This window comes from Monodelphis domestica, chromosome 2 (genome assembly GCF_027887165.1).
Source record: "Monodelphis domestica isolate mMonDom1 chromosome 2, mMonDom1.pri, whole genome shotgun sequence".
Lineage (NCBI taxonomy): Eukaryota > Metazoa > Chordata > Mammalia > Didelphimorphia > Didelphidae > Monodelphis > Monodelphis domestica.
Window position 1 is genome coordinate 165,586,458 of NC_077228.1, and position 12,888 is coordinate 165,599,345.

Consider the following 12,888-nt stretch of genomic DNA (forward strand, 5'->3'; position numbering starts at 1 on the left):
CTATCATTATCATAGGATATCATACAACCCTATTAAAATTGTCTCCTGAAGTCATACCCTGATTTCTTATCAGGGTGAAGAAGTAATTCTGCTTCTTGAAAGCTATATTAGTAGAAAAAAGACACTAAAAAGGAGGAATGGCTTCTACAATGAGTTCATTGATGGATTTTGGATCTGTTCCTCTTTAGGCCCTATATTTATCTATGGCCCCATGATTTACCCTGAAATCTTTCCTAAATTTATAATGGCAGCATCTCAGTATTAAAAGGGACTTCAGAGGCAAACAATCCACTCATGACTACAAAAAGGAACTCCTCTACAACACATCGGAGAAGAGGTGAATCAGCGTTCATTTAAAGTCCACAGTCTCTGACAACAATGCATTCCACTTTGGGCTAACTCCAATGGTTAGAATTTATTCCCTTATATCAGGTCTCTTCAGAGAGGGTCATAATCTGACTGGTCCACATGGTCATATTTTTTTTGAGCGGAAAGAGCATAAGACTCTGGTAGACTATCTACTAAGTTATGAAGAGGTTATGATCAATGTCAGTGAAGTGTATGTCCCCACCAAAAAGCCACAGATCCTTATAAATAATATATAGCACCATAGTGAGAATTCCTATTAATCAGAGTTCTTTAAGGACATCTAATTCCTGGATTGGCTCCAGATAATTGAGTTGTAACTTATGAATGACTGAATTTTTATTATCATAGTGCAGCATACACATTAAAGGTAATTTAATTCTTTTTTATTCAACCGAGAAGCACAAAATCTAGGTACAATGAGCACCTAAGATCTAGTATATGAGATCTAATCTCCTAGAGGGGATTTTCCACTTGTTGGTCTCTTATATTTACCATCATGCTAATGGTCCAGAACCTCAAGACCATACTTGGGGTTTGATGACCACATAACCTTTTATTTCATAATCCAATGCTTTCCAGTTTAAAATATTGGCATTCAAAGTCTCACCTCTATACAAAGAATTAATTTGATGTGGGGAAAGTACAAAATCCCACATACCTATATCTCCAATTTCTCCTACAAAGGATTGTTGCATGTCAAAACTTCCTCCAAAGGAATCTTGGTCTTGCCCCAGGACAATCTTTGGCTCTGCTCCCAAAGAATAGCCCTTCTTCAGGCCCTTTCTCACTAGGGGCTTCCCATTTATCCACAGTTCAGCTATGCCTGAAGCTGACTCCCAACTTGCACAAACATGTACGGGGGAACCAAAGTCCAGAAGGGCTCTGAAAGAAACTTTTTCATTCCCAATGAAAAGATTGTACTCCTCAACTTTGGACTTAAATAGGAGCAGTTCATTGTCCTTGCCCTTAGTTGAATAGGAGAAGAGACTGTAGGCACGGGTGAGTTCAGTGTAGGCACGCAAGCACACAGTGAGATTCTTTAGTGGCTTCTTTTCCTGAGGGATCAGGAGGACATGGGCATCAGATGATTCTTTAGGGAACACCATTACTTGCTGACTCATGTCTACAATAATGAAAGAAGATTAGAAGTAGAATGTTTCTTTAACTTTTCAAAACAGAGGATTTCATCTTCTCTTATTCTAAATATTGGAAATGAACATATCCCTCCCAGTGAACATTCTTTTCCATTCTTTCACTATATCAATCATCACCACACATTATCACCACCTCCAGCTTCATATTCTATACTAGAGGTATCAACCATACAGTACCTCTTGAGTGTTGAGTAAACCAGAATATGTCATTGGGAAATATTTTTAAAATATAAGTAAAAAGAGAATAGACTAGAGATGATATTACACTTAAAATTAAGTCAATATGTAGCCCCCAGGGATATATTGATTAGTGTCCCTTGGTTCTGTTTATGTTTGATGCCATTGTTCTAGACCCAACCTCAGAATGAAATTAAAGGCTTCCTACCTGTCTGAGCAATAGCTCCCAAGAGACCATGGAGGATCAAAATCACAGACAGGATTCTTTCCATCTTCTCAGTCTAGAAGTGCCTATGGCAGTAGCAAAAGTTCTGGTAGCACTATTTAAATTGAGGCTCCACTATTCCTCACTTGCCACTGGTGATTTCCCCCTCTCTGATTTCAGTGTGGTCAAGGATTTTATACATGTGGTGGGGGAGGGAAAGAATATTGTGAAAGATAGTTCCAGCTCTCCCCCTATCAGAGGTGTTGATGTGGTAAGTTCCATGAGGGACCTGTGGTGGAAAATCAATAGAACTTATTTATTAGAAACTCCATTGACTGCCTGAACTTTAACCTTATGTGCCACAGATTTAGGGGCTGGGAAGATGTAATTTATGGAATTCAAGAGCATCATCAGTGGATGACAGTGAGAGATAAGTAATAACAAATGACTCCCATTCAATACTTCTTTCTATGCTGTAGGGTTCTTGTTCTCTCTCAAAGTCTCCATCTGCCTAGCTCTCCTATGATTACTACAGTTCTTTTGATTCACACTGTATCTTCTAACTGAATTTGTATAACTATTTCTTGAGCCCAGGACATTCAAGTGCCAATTTTTCATAACTGGATTCTCATTTCACTCATATAATATTAGGGTTTATCTAATCCCTGTTCTATCTAAATCCCAAATTCTCCACACTCAATATCCTGAAGAAATGGTTATTCCTTCTTTACTTAAACATCTCCACTAATAGGGTACTTGGATGCCCAAAGAAGACCAACTCATCCTTGGACAGTTAACACTTTTAGGAGTTTTCCCTTAGGTGAGATAAAAATCAGCCTTCTTTTATATTCCATCCAGTGTTCTCACCTTTGCCATCCATATTTCTCCATTATCCAAAATTATGCTAGTAAGTTTTGAATTTTGAAATTCCTCCTGTAAAATTCCTGATTTCTGTCTTCTTTTCTTTCCTACCTCCAAAGCTTGCAATTTATCAATACTAAACTCCTTTGCCTCAATCCTTCCCTGCTTTTCTATTTCTCTCCCAACCACTATGGCCTTATTTTCATGCTTTCAAAATTGTGATCCAACTCCTTGAGAAAATGCCACCAAATCAATATTTTCCCCCCAGACTGTATTTTTCTCCCCAAATTTTCTATTAATGTTGGCATCTCCAAGATCAGGTGTAAAGTTCTCCATTTTATGCTTAAAGCTCTTCACAACCTAATTCCCTTCCTACCTTTCTAATATTCTTATCCTTAACTGCCATTCTGGTACACTGGACTATTTGTTCTTCACATAAGACATTCAATCTTCCAACTTCACTCCTAGTATGCTCTTCCTTCTCATTTCTACCTCATAAATTCCCTCTCTGCAAAAACAACTCAAGCACTATATTCTGCGGGAGACCTTTCTTTATTTCCCTCCTCTCCTCTAGAGTTTTCCTTTTAAGATTATTTTACAGGCACTCATACAAAGATACATACATATATACATACACACATATGAACATGTATATATGAATTTGAGTATATGTATTGTGGATGAGAGAGGTACAGTCTACAATGCAAGAACATGGTTTGCAAGGAAACCTTATGCAGGAAGAGAATGGAACTTTGCTGGCAATGGGGGATGGAGCTAGGACCTCTAGCCAAGAAAAGCAGATGGACAGTTGGAAAGGGGTTCTTTTCTCTCTATGAACTGAAAGGGAGAAGAGCATCTTGCTGAGCTCAACCTGCTGTGATCCCTCTGATCCGAAGAAATCAGATTAGCCATCCTTCCTCAGTAGTGGTGGATAGAAATTTTTTTCCCTTTGGGAACAATAAGAGACTATCCACCCAAGAAGATTTCCATTGATTTCTTCAATAGCTGTATATCTCTCTATATTAGGAAATTACATCAGCCTGACTCCACAATGTCCTTAGGGACTCGGGTCTCCAGATCTGAGCCCTCAACCCCTGAAGGGAATTTAGGTTAAAATAGAATTAGGGACTTCCCATTTTTCCCTCTTCCCTAAACCTACCATTTCTAAATACCAAAACAATAAATAGATCTTATTAATTCAGAAGAACTGAACATCGTATACTTCTAATGTACTAAGGGGATCAAGATAATATCTATCCAGGGAAGAAATCACAAACCAGAGACTGAAAGGGATTTCCTCTTTACCTTTCAACTCTGGACATTGATCCAATCTGTTTTCTTCCCTTGTGTAGCTTTACCTAAGAGAGGAAGTAGTGTTCTTTTTTATCTGTTCCCTCTCTCTCTTAGGCTTTTCAAACTTGATTCCTGATCCCCTGGTAGTACAGTTTATATGTAAATATCTTGTATATGCATAGTTGTTTGACTCTTCTCCCTCATTATGTAAACCTTAAAATTTCACAGACTTATGAATGTTGAAAATTTTACTCCACATTGAGGAATCCTCCAATTCCCTACTTGAAATAATTTCCTACCAGATAGTGAGAACTCTACTTGAATGTGAAAACTCCTTGCTATGGGAGGATCTCTACCCCATCCCTACTTGGGACTGCTTTAGGGGAGAAAACTCCTTGCTATGGGAGGACCTCTATTCCACCCGTACTTAAGAATGCTTTAGGGCAGAAAACTCCTTGCTAAACAATGAAAGTACTTGAAAACCATACTTATAAAGGAAAGGAGTTCTTGTGAGCCATGCCTATTTTTTGGAATTGATACAATGGGATGCTAAGTGCCTATAAAGGTGGGGAAACTTGTAAACTACTTAGACCTAAAAGGTGAAAACTTACTCAGAGGTTTTCTCTTAATGAAATTAGTCGACACAGCAGCATTTTTTTCTGACTTACTAAAGAGATTAATATACTCAGCTGTGAATTCAAAATGGACTGTCTTTTGGAAAACATCTACAGTGATTGGTAGATGGAAGAACTTAGGGGAGGTTACATAGGAGATTTTGCCCTTAAAAATAACAGCTCAGAGAAGAGCTGAAGCCATTCTGAAACATTCAGATTGAGGAGGACTCATTCTGAAACATTCAGATTGAGGAAGGACTGATTCTGAAACATTCAGATGGAGGAGGGAGCTGGTGAAAGCAGCTGAGATGATGATGGCCTGGTGTCACTAGAATCCTTGGTTAGGCAGACCTTGTGGTGAGTGTTAAAAGACTGACTGACTGATCTCTCTCTCTTAAGACTCAGGTCTAGGCTATGTTGGCTTAAGGCCCTTCATACGCATTTCCTTTTTCTCTCTTTCTCTCTTTTCTTTAATTCCACATTTGTATTAATTAAAATCTCTATAAAACCCAGTTGACTTGGATATTTGAATAATTGGGAATATTTCCCTGGCGACCACCTTATATTTGATTTAAAAACCAAGACACTGTAGTGAAACATATTTTCTGTGGTCAAATTTACTCACCCTCTCTTATATCTATCACAATTTATATCTTACACCATTTTAACACACTACAGTTTATGGGCTTCACTGTTTTAAATCTCACAATTAGCATATAGATACTTAAGACAAGGGAATTTTCTTCTCCTTTCTTTGTATACCCAGGACTTATCATGCATCAGGTATATTGTAAATGCTTAATAAAATACTTGGTAAATGATTGTCCATAAAATAAAACTAGTTCCAAAGGCACTGTCCTCTGCTTTTGAATTCCTGCCCACTTTCTCCTCCCCCACTACTTCAAACCATTTATATTCCATTAATCCTCGATCCTTGATCACAATGCTAACAGCTACTTACCATGCTCATATATATATTCTCAAGTTATAGAATGTGGTTGAGGTTGCTTTCAATCTCAAATTAATATTTTCATGGGTAGACATCTGAGAAGGAGATTGGGAACTGAGGGAAAATGGGTAAAGTGGAGAGAGAGAAGGAGGGAGAGAGAGCAGGACAAAGAAATAAAAGACTCAGAGACAAAGAGTTAAAAAAACATGGGCTCCAGTAGCTCCTCAGGTGATGATCATGGAAGAGAAGGTCCTGCATGTGGTGTGTAGGAGAGAAATACAGAAGGCACTGCAAGGACTGGATTTTACAATGAAATCTCATGCAAGAAGGAAATGGAACTTTAACTGTCAACAGGGGATGGGACTGGAACTTCCAGCTAAAAAAAGCAGATGAACAGTTGGGAAAAGTGTTCTTGTCCCTTCTGAACTGAGAGAGGAAGGAGCAACTTCTCTGAATTTAGCCTGCTATAATCCCTCATTGATCTGATGAGACCCAGATTAGCCATCTTTCCTTATAAGTGGTGGGTAGACTTTTTCCCTTTGGGGAAGGCAAAAGACTATTCACCCAGAAGATTTTGCTTCAAAGTTGTATCTCTATATCAGGAAATTACACCAGCTTTACTCCACAATGGTCTTCTGGGACTTAGGTCCCCAGAACTGAGCCCTCAACCCCTGAAGGGAATTTAGGTTGAAAATAGAATAGGGACTTCCTGTTTTTCTCTTCCCTAACCTACCAATCCTGAATCTCCAACCAATAAATACATCTTATAAATTATAGAAGAACTAAACCTCTCATTCTTCAAATGTACTAAGGGGATCACAGATAATAATCATCCAGAGAAGAGAACAGAAACCAGAGATTAAAGGGGATTTCCTCTTATCCTTCAGCTCTGGACATAGATGAAACTTCACCTTCTCTGGGGTAACTCTGCCTGAGAGAGGAAGTAGTGCTTCTCTTTATCTGTTCCCTTCCTTTCAGAGACCTGTCAAACTTTGGTTCCTGATCCCCCACTAGTACCGTTTTGACACCCCAGTTTCAAGAGAATCCATCTTAGTTAAGTTCAAGGGGGTGACAGTTGGAACCACTGAACAGAGTAGCCATCTTTGGGGTTCAAGTGAAAGGTCATTAGAGACAAGACATGTGGCAGTTACTATTTTGGACATCAGTAATCATGATTTGGGGTATATATTGGACATATTATCTGATATATAACACAGTGACACCTGTAGTTATGGATACTATTGAACTAATACTTTAATACTACCTCATTTATAAATATTATACCATTCAAAATTCATTTATGTGGCAGACAGTGACCCAAGTATATGTTATCCTGATGACAGCTATCCAGACCCTGACTTATGCAAAAACTGTTTTGAGCATGATCTTGCCAAAGAAACAGGCTCAAGTTTTCTTAATTTATAACAGGTTAGATTTCCTATCATAACTGAGATATGCAATGACTATCTAAGAAGAACAAAGATAAGGGTAGTTATGTGGGGATTGGAGAGACTAAGAAGGAAGATGTCACAGACAAAGACAAGATGCAAAATGATACAGACAAGGCTAAAGATTTAACAACTGAAGCTATTGTAATTGACAATAACACCAAATCAGTTAACAAGCCAGAGAACACCATAACATATGAAGTCACAGGGGCACACAAAATTATGCCTCTTTGTGAATTAGCTAGGCTAACTGATGATTCTGGGGTCCTGCATAGAAAAATACACAAATCTTTCACTGCACAAGAGCTGGAATTTCTGAAGAAAAGAGTCCCAAAATGTATTTATGAACTCCACAGATATGTTAAGGAACTAAAAGGAGCATTCAAAGTATATGAGCCTGATTTTGAAGATTTAGAGTTAATTAGGGGGAAGTATTCAGTCATCATAAACAGAGACAAATTGTGGAGAAGACTAGACCAGATGAAAATCTGACAGACTGGCCTAGGGCACATGAGAGGGAAGATTTTTACTTCACAAGTCCAGCAAATTTCTCATACCTAAAAAATGCAAAGAAGAACTCCTATAAGCCATCAAATCATTTTGTGAAAGACCCAATGCTTGGAATAAATTTGACAGGATGACTTAAAACCAAAACAAACATCCTGCTAGCTTTATCGACTGATTAATGGAAAATGTGGAATCAATTTTAGGAATTAGCCAGGATTTCCAAGAGTCAGTAGTTAATGTCCATGGGCAGTTTCTAAAGGGTTGCAATCACCAAATGAAACATTTTTTTCAGAAACTTCTTCCCCAAATTTGATTTGATAATCATTGTTGACCTAAGAGACATTGAAACATATCTCTATGAGAATCATAAAGAACAAGAGGGAGAGAATGATGAATTGAAGCAAAAATTACAAGGAACAACAGTCTCTGAAAAAGAAGGAAATTGAAGAAGTCATAAATCTAAATACTATCAGAACCTATACCAGACATAATTATCAATATAAATAGAGGTTTCAGAGAGATACTAGGTGATGTTTCCTTTGCAACAAAATTGGTCACAAAGTAAGAAATTGTTCCCTAAAACAAAAATATGAGTAGGGACATAATAGGAATTTGAGATATCAGACCAATACCACAAAAAAGGATATTATAGTTAAAAAACATGGGCTCCAGTAGCTACTCAGATGAGGGTCATGGGAAAGAGGGAGCTACACATGGTCCCAATCTTTTATTAGAAAACTGAGGAATGTGGAGTGGGAGGTAACTAATGAATGTAACATGGCATAGGACTTAAAATTGGTTCAATCAGCAATCATGTAATCATAGAGGAGGAGGTTAATCAAACATGTGGCTTGGTAAAGAATGTGGTTTAATATAGAGGTAGTTAATATCCTGTGGCAGCTAATGTCCTGCCCAGGAATTCTTTTGACCTTTGGACTAAACATTTATAAATACAATAATCAAGAAGTAACATGACCTTGTGTCTGGTATATGAGCACTTAGGTTACAATATCAATACATTAATAATACTTTCAAGATGATAATATACCTGGGATGTTACATATCACACTTTTTGTTTAAAAATTAAGACAAGAGTGTATAATGGTAAAAAGAAATTATAAACTAACCAAAAAACAAAACAAAACAAAGAAAAAATATAAGAATAAGAAATATAGCAAAAGAAAAAGTAAAAAATAAATTTCAAATCAAGTAGCAAAATTAAATCAAAAAGATTATGTAAGACCAATAATAAAAAAATAAAATAAAATGATCTTAACTCACAAGTGATCCTGAATTAATGTGATATCAGTCCCACAGTCCTGCAGGACAGGTGCATCAATATAGCATTCACTCATGCTCAGCCAGAACTGCAGGAAGTTGCCAGATCTTTAAATAAAAAAAAGAGACTATAATTTGAGGTGAGAGAAAGGCTTTTCCCTTGGTCTGACTATGCATAGAGTCTTGGATGCCAGCCACATAGGTATTTGGTTGGAACAGTGGTACCAGACTGTCCTGTGTTTCAAGATGTCAAAACATTGTGTCCTTTAAACTCCAACAAGACTTTAACAAGTGATTTCTATCCATCTCTTATGGATTGTAGGTCTCTCTAGATCTTGGGGTTTCTGGCAAAGTATAATGTCTCCATAGCAATTACTTCTTTTGAAATCAGACACAATAATTAATATAAGTCACATGAGGTTTAACAAACACTTGCAGGTTTCTACAGTCTCAAGCTTTTGGGTATGTGTATGTATTAAAGCTGGGTGTATGGGGTGCTCAGGGAGGGATAGTATCTCTGGTATGGAGGGCTTGTTGTGCCCTCCTAGGGCAGCTCTCCAGCCTCTGACCCCCACCTGCACCCAGCTCTCACTTGTGGCTCCCAGTAGCTGCTAGCATGTGGCAGTGGCCACACCCTGGGCAACGGTTTTGACAGGCCGGCCAAACCTTGTGAGGGTAGCCATCGGGTCAGTCGACCCCTGGTGAACCAGGGCTTTGCTCACCCAGCATGTGAAGACTGCTTCGGCTGAACATACTGAAGAAACCAATAAGAAGGTTCAATGGCTGAGAGGGCAACGCAAGAAAGCACTGTGGAGTGTGTAGGGCGTGTTGGAGCACAAAAGACAACATGGACATCCAATGTAGCTGAGGAAGTCTCCAGGCATAACGACTTTTCATACCACTGGACCCAGACTTCTAACGCCGAGAGAGTGGGACTGTCTCTGTGCACTGACTTTTCCACTTAAATCTCCTTCACACACAAGTATCTTTGTGCACACTCATCTATCCTAACCCCGTCCACCCTCTTCAAGACCTGTGATGATGGGGGAGTGGCGACACAACAGGTGGAGGTGACCACTGGCAGTTGTAGTCACGATCCTGTATGTAGGCGGCCCACAGACCAGTGGTCGCTTGGCCCTGTAGGGCAGCAGGGACATTCGGCAGCATCCTGGGCAACTGAGCAGGCCTCTCTAGGACATCACTGCTCACCCTATTCAAGGGAGGGGACTAGAAAAGGTGTGCCAAACATTGCCTGCCCTACAAACACCCAGTCAGCACACTGCAGCTGGCGGGTCATCCCTTTAAACGGTCAAAATCAAAGAAAAAATACAAAGAAACTCCTACTAGGAGCAGGGAACATCAGAACACTACTTGATAGAGAGAATACCCCAAGACCTGAGAGAAGAACAGCTCTAATTAGTAAAGAACTGGCGCAATATAACATCCACATTGCAGCCTTAAGCGAAACATGCTTACCAGAAGAGGGATCACTCAGCGAACCCACCACTGGATACACCTTCTTCTGGAAAGGTAGAGCCTCAAATGAAGACAGAATCCATGGTGTTGGCCTGGCTATCAAGACCAGTTTGCTCAAACAGCTGCCAGACTTGCCTGTGGGCATCAGTGAGAGGCTCATGAAGATTTGTTTGCCTCTCAGCAAAGACCAGTATGCCACAATCATCAGTGCATATGCCCCAACACTGACCAGCACAGAGGAGACCATTGAGCAGTTCTACTCTGACCTGAGTGCTGTCCTGCACTCAGTGCCCACAAATGATAAGCTGATACTACTGGGAGATTTTAAAGCCCGCATTGGCCAGGACCATGAAAGATGGAAAGGAGTGCTTGGCAAACACGGCGTGGGCAAAATTAACAACAAAGGCCTACTGCTACTCAGCCAATGCTCAGAGTTCGAACTCACCATCACGAACACTGTGTTCAAAACGGCAAACAAATATAAAACAACGTGGATGCACCCACAATCAAAACAGTGGCATCTTATTGACTACATCATTGTACGCCGGCGAGACATCGAGGATGTACAGATCACCAGAGCCATGAGAGTTGCTGAATGCTGGACAGAACACTGATTGGTTAGAGAGACTCTTCAAATGCTTATTGCGCCTCGCCATCCAAAACACACCCAGACAGTTTGCGCATTTTACAACGTGAGTCATGTTAGAGATCCATCTTATTTGCAAATATTTCAGTCCTGCCTGGATGACAAGCTGTCTGCCAAGGGACCACTCACTGGAAGCTCAACCGAGAAATGGAACCAGTTCAGAGACGCAGTGAAGAAACATCAAAGGCAGTCCTAGGCCCGAAACAACACAACCACCAGGACTGGTTCGACGAGAACAACACTGCTATTGAAGACCTATTGAGCAAAAAGAACAAAGCCTTTATGGAGTGGCAAAATAACCCAAACTCTGCTCCTAAAAAGGACAGATTCAAGCCTCTTCAAGCCAAGGCGCAGCGTGAGATCAGGAAGATGCAAGACCGATGGTGGAAAAAAAAAGGCAGAAGAAATCCAGCATTTTGCTGATACAAAAAACTACAAACAATTTTTCAGTGCCCTCAAGACTGTCTATGGGCCATTAAAACCCGCCACCACTCCCTTGCTATCCTCTGATGGTGACACTCTCATAAAAGATAAAAAGGCATCAGCAACAGGTGGAAAGAACACTTCAGTTAGCTTTGCAACCGACCCTCTTCAGTCGACCAAAGCGCCCTTGACCAGATCCCCCAAAACCTCACCATTGAACAACTTGATGTCCCTCCTTCAATAGAGGAAGTCCAAAAATTCATTAAACAAAAGCGTGCAGGCAAGGCACCCAGTAAAGACGGGATCCCAACTGAGGTGTACAAGGCCTTAAATGGAAAGACGCTCCAGGCATTCCACATAGTGCTGACCAGCATATGGGAAGACGAAGACATGCCCCCAGAACTCAGAGATGCCTCCATCGTAGCCCTATACAAGAACAAAGGCTCACGAGCAGCCTGTAACAAATACAGAGGCATCTCACTACTCTCCACTGCTGGAAAGATCCTCGCCTGTGTTATACTCAACAGCCTCCTGTCATCTGTTTTAGAGAAGAACCTGCCTGAATCACAATGTGGCTTCCAAGCAGATTGCAGGACCATCGACATGGTCTTCATGGTGAGGCAAATGCAGGAAAAATGTCTTTCATGTTGACATGACAGGGGAAGTCCTATCTGGTGGAGAGACTTCCAATCACTTCAACATCTCCAATGGCGTGAAACAAGGCTGTGTCCTCATTCCGATACTATTCAACCTATACTTCACCCAAGTATTATGACATGCTGTGATGGATCTAGACCTGGGAGTCTACATCAAATACCGACTGGATGGCTCACTACTTGACCTTTGCAGCCTGACCACAAAAATAAAGACAACAGAGAGACTCATCCTGGAAGCTCTCTTTGCAGATGACTGTGCTCTCATGGCCCACCAAGAAAATCATCTCCAAACCATTGTGGACGGGTTCTCTACCACAACAAAACTGTTTGGCCTGACTATCAGCCTCAGCAAAACAGAGGTGCTGTTCCATCCTGCACCAGGGAGGCCAACTAACCAGCCGTGCATAACTATCGATGACACACAGCTTTCTAACATCAACACTTTCAAGTACCTGGGCAGCACCATCACCAACGACGGGTCCCTAAATCATGAGATTAATGCCAGGATCCAAAAGGCCAGCCAGGCACTCGGGCGGCTGCACTCCAAAGTCCTCCAACACAGAGGTGTAAGCACTGTGATGAAGCTCAAAGTGTATAATGCAATGGTCCTCAGCTCGCTCCTGTACGGTTGCAAGACATGGACACTGTACCGGAAGCACATGAAACAGTTGGAGCAATTCCACCAACGCTCTCTCCGGTCAATCATGAGGATCCGATGGCAGGACTGAATCACCAATCAGGAAGTCCTCAACAGAGCCAACTCCACCAGCATCGAAGTAAAGGTCCTCAAACCTCAGCTACGATAGTCTGGACACATCCGCATGAACCCACA

General features: G+C 40.6%; 1 protein-coding gene across 1 annotated transcript; it reads right to left on the bottom strand.

Annotated features, from left to right (window-relative positions):
• Nucleotides 1-736: 736 nt before the first annotated feature.
• On the bottom strand, nt 737-2,092 carry LOC100023655 (serum amyloid P-component). Its single transcript, XM_001369812.4, has 2 exons — nt 1,909-2,092; nt 737-1,492 (listed from the first exon to the last, which is right to left on the bottom strand). The coding sequence occupies exons 1-2, from the start codon at nt 1,970-1,972 to the stop codon at nt 885-887; spliced, it is 672 nt and encodes a 223-aa protein (XP_001369849.1). The 5' UTR covers nt 1,973-2,092; the 3' UTR covers nt 737-884.
• Nucleotides 2,093-12,888: the final 10,796 nt, after the last annotated feature.

Coding starts and splice junctions, on each gene's coding strand:
- LOC100023655 (XM_001369812.4), bottom strand. CDS start 1,972: ATGGAAAGAATCCTGTCTGTGATTTTGATCCTCCATGGTCTCTTGGGA. Junction 1,493..1,908: donor GGGAGCTATTGCTCAGACAG/GTAGGAAGCCTT, acceptor TCATTATTGTAG/ACATGAGTCAGCAAGTAATG.